Source organism: Capricornis sumatraensis, chromosome 9, assembly GCF_032405125.1.
Source record: "Capricornis sumatraensis isolate serow.1 chromosome 9, serow.2, whole genome shotgun sequence".
Taxonomy (NCBI): domain Eukaryota; kingdom Metazoa; phylum Chordata; class Mammalia; order Artiodactyla; family Bovidae; genus Capricornis; species Capricornis sumatraensis.
In genome coordinates, this window is record NC_091077.1 from 16,990,332 (window position 1) to 17,008,104 (window position 17,773).

General features: G+C 54.5%; 1 protein-coding gene across 2 annotated transcripts; it reads left to right on the forward strand.

Moving 5' to 3' along the window:
• The first annotated feature begins 6,641 nt into the window (after positions 1-6,641).
• RAB11B (RAB11B, member RAS oncogene family) lies at positions 6,642-16,462 on the forward strand. 2 transcript variants are annotated; one of them, XM_068979597.1, is made up of 5 exons: positions 6,642-6,843; positions 13,287-13,482; positions 14,292-14,485; positions 14,851-14,931; positions 15,530-16,462. In XM_068979597.1, the coding sequence occupies exons 1-5, from the start codon at positions 6,804-6,806 to the stop codon at positions 15,670-15,672; spliced, it is 654 nt and encodes a 217-aa protein (XP_068835698.1). In that variant the 5' UTR covers positions 6,642-6,803; the 3' UTR covers positions 15,673-16,462. The 2 variants fall into 2 exon arrangements, with proteins under 2 accessions (XP_068835698.1, XP_068835697.1); XM_068979596.1 differs by having other exon boundaries at positions 6,651-6,843; positions 15,507-16,462.
• The last annotated feature ends 1,311 nt before the right edge of the window (positions 16,463-17,773 follow it).

The window sequence follows — 17,773 nt, forward strand, 5'->3', positions numbered from 1 at the left end:
AAAATAAAGAAAAAGGAAATAAAAACAGCTAAAGTTTAAAAAGAAACAAAGTAGGGGGCTCCCCTGGTGGTCCAGTGGTTAAGACTCTGAGCTTCCACTGCAGGGGGTACAGGTTTGATCCATGGTCTAGAAATAAGATCCTACATGCCTTGTGGCATGGGCAAAAAAAAAAAAAAAATATATATATATATATAAGAAAGAAAGTATAAAAATTTATTTAGGAGTGTACTTGATTGAACCCAATATATCCAAAATATTGCAGTTTAAACATGTGGTCAATATAAAAGTTACTGAGATACTTGATGTGGCTTCTTGTACTGAGTCTTCTGAATCCGGTATAGATTTCACATTTACGGCACATCTCCATTTGGAGCGACCGTATTTAAGGGCTCAGCAGCCACAGTGGCCAATGGCCACCATCTTGCACAGCCCAGCTCTACTGTGTTACTTTTCTTTTTTTGCCTTGCCTTGCAACTTTTAGGATCTTAGTTCTCCTACCAGGGATTGAACCCACGACCTCAGTGAGAGCTCAGAGTTCTAACCACTGAACTGCCAGGGAATTCCCTCTACCCTGTTACATTAACACAGAGTTTCGTGTAAACTGTTCCCACTTTTGGCTATGTCTGCAAAAGTTTTCCTTTAAATTAGCTTTAAAATATATACATATAGGGTGGTGAGAAGGGGAGAATAAAAAGAAACAATATATATGTGTGTGTGTGTATGTAGTATATGTATATATGTATATATATGGGCTTCACAGGTGGCACTAGGGGTAAAGAACACGCCTGCCAGTGCAGGAGACATGAGGCACAGGTTCTTCGATCCCTGGGTCGGGAAGGTCCCCTGGAGGAGAGCATGGCAACCCACTCCAGTATTCTTGCCTGGAGAAACCCCATGGACAGAGGAGCCTGGCGGGCTACAGTCCATGCAGTCACAAAAGAGGCAGACATGACTGAAGTGACTTAGTGCACGGGCACGCGCACACACACACACACATACACACACACACATAAATTCAACTAATATTTCTTAAGCACCTACTAAAGGCCAAGCCCTGTCCCAAGTGCTTGGGACACTCTAGTCAACAGAAAGATCCCCAGCTGGGGACTTCCCTGGCAGTCCAGTGGCTAAGACTCCACGCTCCCAATGCAGGGGACACAGGTTCCACCGCGGTCAGGGAGCTAGATCTCACATGTCGCAACCAAAGACCCCATGTGCCACAGCAAAGATCAGAGATCCTCATTGCCACAACTATGACCTGGCTCGGCCAAATGAATTAAAATAAATAAATTTTTTAAATAAATAAATTTGTAAAAGATTTGTCTCAGCACCATGCGTGTATTCCCATTACAGATAAGGGTCCAGAGACACTGTTATAATTGATGGTCCAAACGGAGACACTGTTGAGAGTGAAAGGGGGGGTGTGTTGTTAATAATTAAGCCAGACGACACACTCTCAGGCATACAGGGACTTGTTGACCCAGTTTTTAAATTAGTAGAGGCATATCTCTACAGCATGTGGAAAACCCATATCACTTGCTATAAACAGGTTAGGAAAACTAGGCTCGGTGAAAAAACAATGCCGATGCTTTCAAATTCCAGTTAGAGGGACTTCCCTGACTTTCCAGCAGTTAGAAGTCTGTGCTTTCACTGCCAAGAGGGCAGATTAAATTTCTGGTTTCGGGGAACTAAGATCCCGCAACCTTCGTGGATCGGCCAAAATTAAATAGACTCTGAGCTCTCAGTGTTCTGGGCTCGGGTTCAATCCCTGCTCCGGGTACTAGATCCCACATGCCGCTACTAAAGATGCCGCAATGAAGACTGAAGATCACTCCTGGCGCAACTAAGACCTGGCACAACCAAATAAATAAAAATAAATATTGTTAAATTTCTGAAAAATATGTTTCTCTATATAATTGAATATATATTATATATATATGAATCACTCTACTATACACCTGAAATTAACACATTGTAAATCAACTATACTTCAATAAAGAATTAAAGAACTGAAAAAAAAAAAGGTACGACTTTCTCAGTATGTATATGCACGTGTTAAGCTGCTTTAGTTCGTGTCTGACTCTCTGCGACCCCATGGACTGTAGCCCACTAGGCTCTTCTGTCCATGGGATCCATTCACCAGGCAAGAGACTGGCATTTCGACTTCCAGGGTATCTTCCCAACCTACGAACCAAACCTGGGGATCAAGCCTATGTCTCTTGCATCTCCTGCATGGGCAGGCAGGTTCCTTACCACTAGTGCCACCTGGGAAGCCCCATATACACACTGCTGCTGCCGCCACTGCTGCTAAGTCGCTTCAGTCGTGTCCCACTCTGTGCAACCCCATAGACGGCAGCCCACCAGACTCCTCTGTCTCTGGGATTCTCCAGGCAAGAACACTGGAGTGGGTTGCCATTTCCTGCTCCAATATACACAGGAGTATGTCAAGGCTGTATATTGTCACCCTGCTTATTTAACTTATATGCAGAGTACATCATGAGAAACGCTGGGCTGGAAGAAGCACAAACTGGACTCAAGATTGCCGGGAGAAATATCAATAACCTCAGATATGCAGATGACATCACCCTTATGGCAGAAAGTGAAGAGGAACTAAAAAGCCTCTTGATGAAAGTGAAAGAGGAGAGTGAAAAAGTTGGCTTAAAGCTCAACATTCAGAAAATGAAGATCATGGCATCTGGTCCCATTACTTCATGGGAAATAGATGGGGAAACAGTGGAAACAGTGTCAGACTTTATTTTGGGGGGCTCCAAAATCACTGCAGATGGTGATTGCAGCCATGAAATGAAAAGACGCTGACTCCTTGGAAGGAAAGTTATGACCAACCTAGACAGCATATTCAAAAGCAGAGACATTACTTTGCCAACAAAGGTCTGTCTAGTCAATGCTATGGTTTTTCCAGTGGTCATGTATGGATGTGAGAGTTGGACTGTGAAGAAAGCTGAGTGCTGCAGAACTGATGCTTTTGAACTGTGGTGTTGGAGAAGACTCTTGAGAGTCCCTTGGACTGCAAGGAGATCCAACCAGTCCATTCTGAAGGAGATCAGTCCTGGGTGTTCTTTGGAAGAAATGATGCTGAAGCTGAAACTCCAACACTTTGGCCACCTCATGCGAAGAGTTGACTCATTGGAAAAGACTCTGATGCTGGGAAGGATTGGGGGCAGGAGGAGGAGGGGATGACAGAGGATGAGATGGCTGGATGGCATCACCAACTCGATGGACGTGAGTTTGAGTGAACGCCGGGAGTTGGTGATGGACAGGGAGGCCTGGAGTGCTGCAATTCATGGGGTTGCAAAGAGTCGGGGATGACTGAGCGACTGAACTGAACTGAAATATAAAATAGGTAACCAACAAGGGCCTGTTGTACACTGCTGCTGCTGCTGCTGCTGCTAAGTTGGTTCAGTCATGTCCGACTCTGTGCAACCCCATAGACGGCAGCCCACCAGGCTCCCCCGTCCCTGGGATTCTCCAGGCAAGAACACTGGAGTAGGTTGCCATTTCCTTCTCCAATGCGTGAAAGTGAAAAGTGAAAGGGAAGTCGCTCAGTAGTGTCCGACTCTTCGCGACCCCATGGACTTCAGCCTACCAGGCGCCTCCATCCAGGGGATTTTCCAGGCAAGAGTACTGGAGGGGGTGCCATCGCCTTCTCTGTATTGTACACTACAGGAACTATATTCAATATTTTGCAATAGCCTATAATGGAAAATAATCTGAGATATATATTTATATGAATATATATTCATATATATTTACATGAATCACTTTGCTATATACCTGAAAGTAACAGAACATTGTAAATCAAGTGAAAGTGAAAGCGTTAGTCGGTTCAATCATGTCTGGCTCTGCAACACCATGAATTGTAGCCCATCAGTCTCCTCTGTCCATGGGGATTTCCCAGGCAAGAATACTGGAGTGGATTGCCATTTCCTTCTCCAGGGATCTTCTCGACCCAGGGATCAAACCCAGGTCTCCGGCACTGCAGGTGGATTCTTTACCATCTGAGCCACCAGGGAATCCCATTGTAAATCAATTATACTTCAATTTGAAAGGAAGAAAGACTCTGACTCCTATGCAAAGAATAGACTGTGTGAGGTGAGCACAGAGCAGGGAATTTTGGGAGCAGGAAATTACACAGGTCCGGGGAGTGGTGACAGGGCTGGGACAGGGGCAGCAGCAGAGGAGAGGGTGCCAAGTGGTCAGAAATTTAGGAGGGAGGAGGGGCAGAGTAAGGCAACTGAGGGAGGTGATGGGAGAGGGGCAGGGGAATAAAGGATGAGAAAAAGAGAGGAGTCCACAACCTCTGGCTTTGATGATGGGAGTGGGGGGGGATGGAGTCACAGGAGGAGGAGAGAATATGGGAAAAGAGGTCAAATTTGTGTTTGGGATGCCTGGTGAACATCCCAAGGATGAGGTCCAGGAGGCAATTATAATAATTACTATAATTAGCGCATGAGTTCTATGCTTGCACTGGCGCCTGCATGATCAGTTGTGTCTGACTTGTTGCAACCCCATAGCCTGCCCACCAGGCTCCTCTGTCTATAGAGTTTTCCAGGCAGCAATACTGGATCGGGTTGCCATTTCCTCCTCCAGGGATCTTCCTGGCCCAGGGATCAAACCCAAGTCTCCTGCATCTCCTGCAACGTAGACAAATTCTTCACTGTGCCACCTGGGAAGCCCCTATACGTACACTATCATTAATCAGCCATTTATTGTGCACTAGCTGTGACAAAGCAGTGATGGCCACAGACACAGTCCCTGCCCTCACAGGATTGATGCTCTGTTGGTGGGGGACAGAAACTAAATATGTTATTAGATTTGTGAAAATTAGAATCAGGAAACCTCAACTAAAATTGGCATCAGAGGGACTTCCTTGGTGATCCAGTGGCTAAGACCCCACATTCCCAATGCAGGGGGCCCAGGTTCGATCCCTGGTCAGGAAAACTAGATTCCACATGCTGCAACTAAGAGCCTCCATGACTCAACTAAAAGATCTTGCATGTGGCAACTAAGACCCAGCACAGGCAAAATTAAAAAAAAAAAAAAAAAAAAAGGAGTTAAAAAGGCTTGCAGAGGGAGCTCTTACGGCCTGCCACTCTTCAATTACCCCAAACAGGAAGACATCAGTTATAGACCCCAACCAGAAGAGAGGCACCTTACGCTCCCAAACAGAAACTGCTACTACTTTACTAAAGTGGGAGAAAAGAAGACTTTCTTTCTGCCCAGCCAATGGAAACACCACAACTCAGCCAATCGAAATCTGGCCTCACCTGAAGGCTTTCATTTTTCTGTTGTGCATGACTTCTTTGTTCCACCTTATTTTCTATAAAAGTCTTCCATTTTGTACAATCCTAAAGGAAAACAACCCTCAATATTCATTGGAAGGACTGATGGTGAAGCTGACGCTCTAATACTTTGGCCACCTGATTTGAAGAGTCAGCTCATTGAAAAAGACACTGATGCAGGGAAAGATTGAAGGCAGGAGGAGAAGGGGGCAACAGAGGATGCGATAGTTGGATGGCATCACTGACTCAATGGACAAGATTTTGAACAAACTCTGGGAGATGGTGAAGGACAGGAAAGCCTGGGGTGCTGCAGCCCATGGGATCGCAAAGAGTTGGACACAACTGAGTTACTGAACACCACCACCATCTGGGAATTATCTCTGTTTGATAGATGAGATGCTGCTTGATTCATGAATCTGTTAATAAGGGCAATAAGATCTTCACATTTACTCAGTTGAATTTTGTTTATTAACAGGATTGAGAGGGAAATACATACTTTAATGTCAAGGGAAGATAAATAAATCCTCCTTACGGGGGAGGAGATGTGGAATAAAGCAGGATAAAGAGACAGAGAAGGGGAGAGTGTCTGACATCCCACATGTTGTTGTTTAGTCACTCAGTCGTGTCCGACTCTTTGCGACCCTATGGACTGTAGCCCACCAGGCTCCTGTGTTCATGGGATTCTTCAGGCAAGAATACTAGAGTGGGTTGCCATTTCCTTCTCCAGAGTCAAACCTGCGTCTCCCGCTTGGCAGAGGGATTCTGACATCCAGCAAGGATTTATAAATATTTGTTAAACAAAGACCCAATGACTGACGGTGGGTGGTAGATTAAGTATCTGTTTAGGTAAATGATCTAGTTATACTCCAAGATTCCCTAAGGTTTCTTCCCTGTTATACAGAGTGAGGAAACTGAGGCCACTGCAGGGATGGAAACTGCAACCTAGAAAGAAGGGGACCTCTAAGAAGAAAAGGTCCACATGCAGATGCCAGGAGCTGTCATTTACTTGGGCAGCTAGGGTGGGAGTGGGCGTACCGCAGAGCAACGCGCATTGACCTATGACGTCATCGGGACGTTAAATAGCGTAACACTACCTGGACGTAGCCCCATTTCCCTTCCCGGACAGGTCCTCTGATGGCCCGGTACTATCAGAATCAAACCTCTCATTGGCTACTCGCCCCGTCAATCCGTTCCATTCTTCCAGTCTTCCGCCCCGCCTTCCAGAACTCGCTTCTGATAGGCTGGTGAAGCTGTCACTTCGGAAAGGTCCGCAGTCCTTCCGCCTTTCTCCAGGAGACCGAGGGCGAAGAAGGTGGGTCTCCGGAGGCGCCCACCCCGGAGGCTCTGCTTCCGTCTCTTATTGGCTGCCCTGGGTGCCGGTCGCTACACCACCCACCGTTGATTGGCCATTCGGCCGCCGCTCTGCGCGGCGCCGGCTCCGCCCCCGTCGGGTGTTTGTGGTGGGGCTGCGGAGTCGCCGATCCCGCCGGAAGCGCCAGGACAATGGGGACCCGGGACGACGAGTACGACTACCTATTCAAAGGTGCGGTCGGTGGGGCACAGACGGGCAAGCGGGCGGTAGTAGGCAGGAGCTGAGGCTGCGCTTCAGGCCTCTGGGCCTAGGCCGGAGCCCGAAGCTTGGGGTCCGGCAGGCCGGGCAGCCGGGAAAGCCAGTGAAGGCCGGTCTTGGTCAAGTTCGGGCCAGGGTGCGCGGCTATGCGAGGCCGGCTGCCCAGAGAGGCTTGGGGGCCCGGGATGCGCCGAGGCGGGGCTAGGGCCCAGAGGGGGTGGGGCCCCGGGCAGTGGGAGAGGCCGTTAGGGGCGGTGCCTTCAGAGGGGCGGGGCCGCCCCAGCATTTGGCGGGCCGGGCTGAGTGGAAAGCTCCCTTCGTGATGGGGGCGGGGCCGTTAGAGGCGGTGCTAGGATGTGGTGGGCGTGTCCAAGAAATGGGCTGGGCGAATGGGGGCGGTGTTCTCACCGAGTGGGAGGGGCCTGTTTTGATTAGTGGCAGTGCATCTGTAGGTTGCCCGGGAAGGTAGGGGCGAACAATGGGAGTCAAGGTGTGTGTGTGGGGGCAGTGGACCCTGGATTGGGAAGTGGAGTCGGAAATGCGTTGAGGGGCACCTGAGTTGGGGGAGGTGCCGGGAGTCAGGGACTGTGTGCTAAACCCAGACCTGATGGTTAACTCTTAGAACTCTTAAGAGCACTCTCCAAGTACCTGCACTTTTCTAAGCACTTTACACACGTGAATTCATTGAAGCCCTCGCCACCACCCTGTGAGGTCGGTATTGTATTATTCAGTCTTTCTCTTTACGAACCTGGAAACAGGCACAGTTTACGTGCTGGAGCAGGATTTGAACCCAGACCACTTAAGCAGTGTATCTGGGGTTGTCAGATCTGAGTGGGGTTGTCAGACCTCCTCCTCCAGCCTACCGAAGGATCTTTCTTGGCCAGGGAACAGAGGGCTCTAGGAGCCTCAAATAAGAGGTGGGCAGGTCAGGCAGCCATTGCTGGGCTGGCTTCGGGGTCACTGACTTTCCAGAGCCTTCTGTGCCAACCTAGGCTTTGGCCAGGTCCTGTGCCATTGAGCTGTGCTCCCTGGAAGACATTGGCCACCCTTGAGAGCTAACTCCAGGCCCACTCAGGACACCCTTGCCATGCTACCTCCCATGCCAGCCTTTGGCATCTTTGCCTCATTGGGGGAGCTTGGTCATGGCTGTGAATGTAGTGTGTTTGTCACTATGTGTCTGTGGTATCATCCCCGGTTGAGTCTGGGGTTCTGGGGACCTTGGGGATGTAGAAAGTGGGATCTCCAGTGATGAACGGTTTCTGGGCAGAGGGAGTCCCTGTGCCACTCTGTCACACAGCATTGTGGGCTCCAGGAGCTGCTTGCAAGCTCATAGGTTGCCAGCAGGTGAGGGTCTGTGGTCGGCAGGCATCGGGCTCAGGTGCTGATTGAGCCCTGGGGGGTCTCACTTTAGAGGCGAGAATGGACACTCTGTCAGGGCTTTGAGGGTGGGTGACAGGTGGCCTGGATGCCGGTCCTGCAGCAGATGGTGCCTATGTCTACCCAGGCTACTCCAGGGGGCTGCTCCCCAGGTGCTGACTGGGCCCCACCTGCATGTGTAACTGCTGGGGCAGGCCTGGGCAGGGGGTGTTCCTCCCAGGGTCTCTTTTCTTTTTTAAATATTATTTATTTGGCTGCATCAGGACTTAGTTGCGGCATGTGGGATCTAGTACCCTGACCAAGGATTGAACCCTGGCCCCCTTGCATTGGGAGCATGGCGTCTTAGGCACTGGACCACCAGGGAAATTCCCCCTCCCAGTGTTTCTGTGGTCCTTCCTCGCTTGTTATCTGCAGGGCTGGTTTAGGGGTCACTGACTTTCCAGAGCATTCTGTGCCAATCTAGGCTTTGGTCAGGTCCTGTGCCGCTGAGCTGGGCTCCCCAGCTGACATTGGCCACCCTTGAGAGCTAATTCCAGGCCCACTCGGAACACAACCGTTTGCTGTTGTAAATAATCCAGCTCCAAGTGTTTGCACGAGTCATTTTTGTCCTGTGGTTTATTTCCTTGAAGTCTGTTCCCAGAAGTACAGTTACTGGGTCAGGGGCACTGGAACTGGGCTGTGCGCTTCCCAGGACCCATCTCCTGAGTCCTCTTTCTGGAAATACTTCAGGGACAACTGGCCCCAGGGGGCAATGCCTGCCTGCCCCCCTGCCCTCTCCCCCTGCGCTCCAGCAGGTGCCCCGCTGACCTTGAACTGGGTCAGAAGTGACAATCTAACCCACAAGGTCAGCGGTTCCCAGTCTGGTCATCTGAGACCTCACCTTCACACTTAATGCCTTGTCAGAGGACCTCTCTATTATTTTTTGACCCTCTATTATTTATTTTTGGCTGTGCTAGGTCTTTGTTGCTGTGCAGACTTTTCTCTTGTTGCGGCAAGCGGGGGCTACTTTCTGTGGGCTTCTCATTGCTATGGCTTCTCTTGTTGCAGAGCATAGACACTAGGGCATGCGTGCTTCAGTAGTTTCGGCTCCCAGGCTCAATAATTGTGGCACACAGGCTTAGCTGCCCTGTGGCATGAGGGATCATCCTGGACCAGGGGTCGAACCTGTGTCTCCTACTGGCAGGCAGTTCTTTACCACTGAGCCACCAGGGAAGGACCCCCGCCCCCCGCCAATTATCTTTTAATATTTGTCTCTGAATCCACTCAGTTAAATAGGAAAAGGAAATTCTGACTCTGGGAAATAAAGAAGGAAGACACCAGGCAGGTGAGCTGCCACCATCGCATCACTGGCCATAAATATGGCGAGTAGACAGAAACGTGAATACGCTGCCCCCACAGGCCCTCCTGCGACCCCGTGGCCTGCAGAGGGTCAGGCGTGGGCAGTAGAGAGGTGTCCAGACACAGCTGTGCCGGAAGGGTTGACAAGGATCCACTTTGTCACCACACAGCCCCCCCGCCCTGCCCCCTGGTGGGGGGAGCCCTTCTGGAGTGGAGGGGTTTGTGATCCTCCCATCCCCCATCCTGTGCCCAGACTCCCCCAGGCTTCAGACACCTTTCTCTGGCCCTGCCCTGGGCATGGAGGGGCCACACTGCTCACTCAGGACACTGGCTGCCCTCTGCCCAGCCCTCCCAGCACCAGTGTGCTTTTCTGGCAGGCACATCAGAGGTTAGCTCCCCTGTCCTCCCGGTCAAGGCCAACAGATCCCCCTGGGGGTTTTCCCACATGCTTCTCCTTTTCCTCAGGGCTCATCCCTCCCACCCCCAGAAGTGAGTTTATTTATTTGTATCTAATTATAGATCCTCACTTTTATCCTGCTAACATTTCATCCTTTTCAGCCAGAGGCCATTTCCCCAGCCTGCCCGTCAATTCCCCAGGGGTTCCCCTGACCTCTCCTCTGATGGACCAGGCGGTGAGGTCCACAGTGGGAGCATCTGTGACCCCTGATCGACCTGGAGTGGGGGGGCCAGCGCCCCTGGTGGCCACTCAGTGGCCTGAGTGTCAGACTCTGGATGTGCTGCACTGTCCTGGGGCAGGGCAGGGGACCAAGGGTTTCCAAGAGGTGCCAGCTCTTTGTTTTTGCCAGCGGGGCTTGCCTGCTTGGCCAGCCAAGTGGTGTGCCCTGGGGGACTGTGTCCCGGCCAGTGATGCCACCAACTTCTGGGGAAATGCTGGGGGCCATGTCCTCAAGGGCTCTTTCTTTCCCTGAGACAACAGATGACTTGTACTTTGGACAATGCCATCCTCATTCCACAGCCTACACACAGGACTGGCCTGGCCACTGCCTCACCAGCCAGTTCTGCACTGAGCACCGTGTGCCAGGGACCTAGGGGGCAGCCCTGGCTTCCGGGCCATTTCTCTCGGCTGTGGCTGGTGGCCGTTGTGTGGCTCTGGCCTCCGCTGTTCTCACGGCGTGACCTTGGGCCAGGGGACTTGGTCATTCTGGGTTAAGCATCCCCAACTATACATGATCATGTGAGCGTCTGTCCCTGGGGTGGCCCGGCGAACTCTATAACAAAGCCCTTAGGGCTGGGCCTGGCCTGTGGGGCTCAAGAGATTGTTGGCTGGGCCAGAGCAGACCCCATGTGGCGAATGGGACCCCCAGGCTGGACAGATGGACAGGGCTGGGAAGACAGTGAGAGGGTAGGGGGAATACAGGGCTGGGCCCAAAGAGACCCTCTTCCTCATTTCCTGTTCTGTTCCTGAGGAAATGAGCACTGTGTGCAAACTTTCTTGGCTTTGGCCAGATTCATGCCCCCACCATGGGAAGGAGGTCGGGTTGGGGGCATGAACAGTGGGCCCACAGTCAGTCCAGTTGTGGCCCCACTGGCCTGGCTGGGAGTCCTTGGCCCTCAGGCCCATGTTCACAGACCTCTTTCCACCATTCTCTGAAGTCAACTTGGCATTCTTGTGTCCAGTGCCCGTGGTGTCAGGAGAGAACATTGGCATTGTCATCAATGGCTTGGCCACGTGGTAGTTTGAGAGGAGAGGAGTGCCTGAACCCAGGGGGTTTGAAGGATGAATAGGAGTTTGCCAGCTACTGTAGGAGGTCAGGATACCCCAGATAGTGGGAGAGGAGGAGGCTAAACCCAGACCCCAGAGGTCAACCCTGTACTTAGGAATCCTGGGTTCACATCCTGCTGAACCGCTCTTCAACTGGATGGACCCACACAAGTGGCTGCCCCTGTCTGCACCTCAGTTTCTCATCTGTAAAATGGGTCATGTGATGTATATGTGAGGTGAGGGCACATCAAGAGCTTTCTCAGCACAGAACATTCTTCTTGTTCTTTTTGTTATTGGCTCTAATTCGGCCAGTCCAGAGAGAGTACTGAGTCCTGGGAGCTGCCTGGCCTACCCCTCCTTACTTAGAGCCCGAGGATGGTGACCTGGGCATCTCCCAGTGGGGGAGAGGTGGGCTTGGGAAGCTCCGCCAGCCCCTTTGGTATTTGTTCATCCAATAGGTATTAATCAGCAGTGTCCTGTGCGGTGGCACCGTGCCAGGTCCTGGGGATACAACAGGAAGCCAGACTGTCCAAGATGGCTGCCCTCAAGGCAGAGTGACAAAAAAAATCATTAAATGAAAACTGGCAAGTGTGGTGGGTTGGAAGCTATGGAGGAAAGGCAGGAAAGGGGACTGGGGAGTGACGTTTTAGGAGAATGGCAGGGTTTGGATTCCTTGATCAAGTGCCACCTGAGGGGCCACACAGAGGAGAGCAGGAACCCGGTGGGTACTTGGGGAAGAACCTTCCAGGTAAAGGGTAGTGTCGCGATGAGGCCCACGTGTCTGGAACAGAGTGAGTGAGGGGGAAAAAGAGGGGAGGTGAGGGCAGGGAGGGCACGGGGCAGGTCATGCAGGGCCCCTTGGGCTCCGGACTTTGGAGGTGGGAGCCCTATGAGGGGGTGGGGGGTGGGGGGTGGGGGGAACCCACTCCGGGTGCTCACAGGCGCCCTCTGGCGGCTTAGAGAAAAACAGCCTGTTCGTCGAGGCTGAGAATATACATCGAAGTTCTTGTCTGGGGTCCGGGAGCAGCAAAGCGGTAAGCAGCAGCAGGAATCTGGGCGCACACACATAAAATTTCTCATCAAGGAAAAACTTCGCTGGGGCCTTGAGCAACCGACCATGTCCGCAGCCCCTGGGGTGCCAGAGCCTAAGACCAACGCTTGGGCGTCCCTGTGGTTTCCAACTGGAGCATCTAGAAAGAGACGCTGCTTCTTCTGCACTGCGCACACACCGTGCACACACCGTGCACACACCGACAGGAGTCCCCGGGACTGTGTTCTGGGTCTGAGCGCAGTCCCTCCTGGCCTTTCCAGCCCAGAGCCTGGAGCGGCTGGGCCCCCAGAGGCAGGGCTTCCACAGGTGGGGACAGGTAGCACGATATAGGGAAGAGTGGAGAGAGACTCACCCATTTTCTGCCCTGCTCTGCGTTCACGGCTCAGGCAGGCTCTTGTTGCGGAGTGCCTGCAGGATGATCTGACCCCCGCCCCACCCCGCAAACCTGTCCTAGTGTGCGAGATGTTGGCTGAGGTCTGGTCCCAGGCATGCCCATGACCCCGTCCCTGAGGTGCTCCTGTCACTGCCTTCCTGTGGAAAAGGCAGCCCAGAAAGGTTAAGTGACCTGCGAAAGGTCACCCAGTCCTGAGGCTTTCTCAGGCATGCCCTGACCTCCCACGTCACCAGGGAAGTTTGGGACTGTTGAGGTTTGCGACTCCCCAGGCTGCCTTCTGCCCAGTGCCTGGGTCCCATCTGGGGCAGCCCTGCTCTGATCGACCCTATTCGTGTCGGGCTAGGGGCCCACGACAGCACTGACTCTGCTCCGTCTGACTCTGTCATGCGTCTGCAGCACCCTGAAGGCCGCTGTGAAGGCCATGTAGGTGGATGTGGGATGCATGTGGGGTCTCGGCTCTGGGGCACTGCCTGCTTCTGGCCCAGGGAGCCTCACTCGTGCCCCTCCCCGCCCCTCCCCACCCCTCCCCACAGTGGTGCTCATCGGGGACTCGGGCGTGGGGAAGAGCAACCTGCTGTCCCGCTTCACCCGCAACGAGTTCAACCTGGAGAGCAAGAGCACCATCGGTGTGGAATTTGCCACCCGCAGCATCCAGGTGGACGGCAAGACCATCAAGGCGCAGATCTGGGACACTGCTGGCCAGGAGCGCTACCGTGCCATCACCTCAGCGTGAGCAGCGGGGCCAGGGGAGAGGGGGATCGTGAACACAACCCCGAGAGCAGGAGGCCCAGGGTGGAGGGACAAGATCCCTGGGAGCTGTGGTCCCGCTAGAAGGCTGGTGCCCAGTCTTGGCCATGCTGTGACCCCCAGGTGGGCACGCCCCACAGCCCCTCTGACCCCTGGGTCCTGTTGAGGTATTGCCGTGTTGCTGGGCACTGGCTGCATGGTGAGGGCTGTCATCGTCGGTCTTGGCCTGGGCCACTCCCCTCTGCCTGCGCCTCAGCCTGTCTCTCAGCCCGCCCAGCCCCCCACCAGTGCCCCCTACCAGTGCTCACCATGTCCCACTCCATCCTAGCCTCCCGGTGGCCATCATGATCCCCTCAGGCTGCCTCTTCCCTGACCCTTCCAACTTGCATCAGCCACTTGCTGCCTCCTGGATTCCCTTCCCTGAGGCCAGGTCCTCTCCTCCGCTCCTTGATCTCTTGGACTGAATGCCTGTCCATCTGTCTGCTTGGTGCCCCGGACAGGCCAGGCCACAGCAGGCATTAGAGCTTCTTCCCCTTCCCTGTGTGGTGGTCTTCTCCTTTTAGTGGTTGACCCAAGGAGTGTCTTCTGACTCTAGACTCCCAACTCCCTCCTCAGCCTCCCCATTCCTGAACTGAATCTGGGGGGTGGAGCTGGGGCCTCAGGACACATGCCTGTCTCTCGAGGCCACGTTGGTCACCCCTCAGGCCAAGGAGCTGCTGCCCATGGAGCCCTGGAGGCCCCCTCAGGCACTGGCTCAGCTCACGCCTGGCCCCGCCCCTCCATCCTCAAAGGTACTACCGTGGCGCAGTGGGCGCCCTGCTGGTATATGACATTGCCAAGCACCTGACGTATGAGAACGTGGAGCGCTGGCTGAAGGAGCTGCGGGACCATGCTGACAGCAACATCGTCATCATGCTGGTGGGCAACAAGAGCGACCTGCGCCACCTGCGAGCTGTGCCCACAGACGAGGCCCGCGCCTTTGCAGGTGAGTGCCCGCCAGACCTGAAGGGGTGGCCAGAGGGCAGCTAGCGGGTCACTCTGGGTCATCTGCTCTGGCCAGGGCCTCGAGGGGCCATGCTCCTGACAGCGGGACTCTGACTGAGATGTCAGAGAAGCATCTGGAAGCCAGGCAAGGCAGCTGGCCCACGCCGGCTGCGTCTTCTGTGCCTGTGGCCACAGAGCCAGCCTCCCCTCCCTGAGAGTAAGTATCCAGTCCTACCCCTTTGCCCCCGACCTTCATCTCCTGGACCAGGTGAGTGGGCAGGCAGGCAGGGTCCCCAGGAGAGGGTAGGGGTGCCCCCCACCCCACCCCCACCAGCTGACTCACCTGGGCCATATCCTCTCTTCCAGAAAAGAACAACTTGTCCTTCATTGAGACCTCAGCCCTGGATTCCACCAACGTGGAGGAAGCGTTTAAGAACATCCTCACAGGTAGTCACAGGGCCCAGCTGGGGTCTCAGAGGGTGGGCATGAGCAGGGCCCAGCCACCTGGGTCACATGCTGCAGAGCACAGCCCCAAACCTTCCTTCATGAAAACCACTGTTCAGTCTGGACATGGGGACAGACAGGGCCTGCTCCACAGCGTGAGGCCAGGTCCCACCCATACTGTCACTCAGAACACGGGGACCCTCCTGCAGGTGGGCCCTGGGTAGCTTCACTAGAGAACAGCCTGCAGGGTCGGTTGGGGAGGCATGTGGCCTCAGGGATTCGGAGCCCCCGGGCTTCTGGAAATTTCTCCTTCGGAAAAGAAGGCCTCTGATCTTACAGAACCGAGTGGCCCTGGCTGGGAGGTACATGTGCAGACAGGTGTGGGTCCTTCTGTTCCCGGGTACACAGCTAGCCTTGGGGATTGGGGGGAACCTCCGGGAGCCCATTACAGGCGCCCAGGGCACAGTGGGAGCCTTTGGGACGGATTCCAACTCAGCATCCGGAGGGTTGCCTGGAGGAGGTGACATCCAGAAGAGTACTGCGGCCTCACCCGGTGCTTCCCTCCCCCGACCCCATAGAAATCTATCGCATCGTGTCACAGAAGCAGATTGCGGACCGCGCAGCACACGACGAGTCCCCCGGAAACAACGTTGTGGACATCAGCGTGCCGCCCACCACCGACGGACAGAAACCCAACAAGCTGCAGTGCTGCCAGAACCTGTGACCGCCCCGCGCCTGTTCTGAGCGTGCGTGCACGTCCCAGCCCTCCGCCCCCCTCATTGCCCCGCCCCCACCCTCCCGCCCTTCTATGACTGGCTCCTGCCCTCCCCTCGATCTCCGCACGAAGAACCAGACCAAGGAAAGCTAGGAGCCCCTGGCTGCTGCACCTGCTCTCCTTGGGTTCCAGTGGGCCTCTCATCTCTGCGGGGCGGGGAGGGTGGTAGGAGGAAGGCGCGGGCCAGAGGCCAGGGGGATGAGCAGCAGGCTCCTCCAGTTTTCCACGGCAGCCTCGGGGGAGCGATCGCCGCCCTCTCGCTCTGGGGGGTTGCCACCCTGAACCCCACTCCTGGCCGATTCAGCCGGACGAGCAAGGCGCCGGGGGCTGGGCAGGCGGACACTTGGCTCTCAACCTCCTGCTCGCCCACGCACAGCCGGCACCGCGCACGCCTTCAACCTCTCCCGCGCGTGCGCGACTCAAGCTCCTGCCTGTAGATTTATGCTGGGAGAAGACCCTCTCCCCACCTTCCCCTCCTTTTTGCACGCAGCGCGCTCTCCAGCCTTCACCCCATCCCGTGCCCCCCTTTCTGTTTTGTCTCCCCGTCTGGTCAGGAACCTGTTTGCAAGTGAAGCAATATCTCCGTGTTTTGTATATACAACCGCTCTTGTAGCCTTTGGTTTTTTGTTATTGTAGAGAAACACAGATTCTTTATACACTTTGTAAGATTTACGCCAAACCCTAGCTCTCGATCTCTTATTCTCCCTGTGGCCCCTGCATTGTTGCCCGGATGCCTCATTTCTCTCGCCCGGTTACTAAAATGTATAATTCGAACTTCCTGTACAGAAACCTGCCGCTGCGCCTTTGTCTTCTTTTTCTCTGCCAGGCGGTGCTCCTGAGCTGGGGTCTCATTGCAGGCGCCCGTCGCCATGGCTCGGCCCCCGCCCAGGACAGAGCAGAGCCCACCGTGGTCCTGGGGTGGGTGAGGGTGTGGTTGGGTGGATCCTCTTCCTGCCGCCCCGAGGCAGGGAGGAAAGGCTTGGGGGTAGGCAGTTAGACTCCCCGGCACTAGGACTGCCAGCTCTAAGACCTGAGGGTATGAAGGGGTGGGCTGTGTCTACTGCTCCCCGTTCTCAGACCCCAGGTTGGGGTTCACTGCTGACATTCTACCGCCCACCTGGCCTCCTCCTCAGCTGTCACCTTGCTTGATGTCAGCTCCACCCCAGCTCACTCCATCCTAGACCAACCTTTGAGGAGTGCCCACTGGGGGGACACCCGTGACAGAGGAGGAGCGGTGGGTGCTGACGGTTCCTCTGGGTCTCCTCAGGACCTAGCTTCTCCCCTTGGCCCGTGTGGGCAGGACTGGCCTGAGGGTCACTTCTCACTGTAGAGGGGGCAGAGCAATGCCCCAACCCCACCTTGATCACGTGACCGTGTGTGTGTGTGTGTGTGTGTGTGTGTGTGTGTGTGTGTGTGTGTGTGTGTGTGTGTGTGTCTCCCCCACCCCATCACCTGAGTGCCTGCAGCTGTTCTAGAAGTTCCAGCCTCTGGCAGAAGCCAGTTGTGCCCTTGAGCCCTAGGAGAGCCACCAGAGTGGGGTTGAGGGGCAGGGGGGCTGCGCGGGTGGCACATCCTCCAGGCTCTGGCTGCCCTGCCAGGAGGGATGGACAGACCCTGACACATTTTTCCTGGAAGAGCTCAGAGACCAGAGCCACAGGGGTGTTCTGACAGGGGAGGTGGAGTCAGGATGTGTGGTCCAGGGGGCCAAGGCCAGTGAGAGCACTGAGGGTCCTGTGGGACTGCACACTCCAGGGCTGAACACACAGCCCCTGGGGTTGCTGACTCCCCTGGGTTTGGACAGGGCAGGGCATGGAGAGAATGGATGGTGTAAAGAGGTCTCAGGAGGGCCAGGTAAAGTGATGAGGCACCGGAAGGGTGTCAGGCGATCAGAACATGAAATCTGGGAATTCCCTGGCAGTACAGTGATTAGGATTCCTTGCTTCCACTGCAGGGGGCCACAGGTTCAATCCCTAGTCAGGGAACTAAGATCCTGCATTGCGAGCAGCGTCCCCACCCCCCAAAATCAAGTCTTTATGGAGCCTCTGTGATGACCCAGGCCTGGGGCACACA

Coding starts and splice junctions, on each gene's coding strand:
- RAB11B (XM_068979596.1), top strand. CDS start 6,804: ATGGGGACCCGGGACGACGAGTACGACTACCTATTCAAAG. Junction 13,483..14,291: donor TACCGTGCCATCACCTCAGC/GTGAGCAGCGGG, acceptor CCATCCTCAAAG/GTACTACCGTGGCGCAGTGG. Junction 14,932..15,506: donor GTTTAAGAACATCCTCACAG/GTAGTCACAGGG, acceptor CCGACCCCATAG/AAATCTATCGCATCGTGTCA.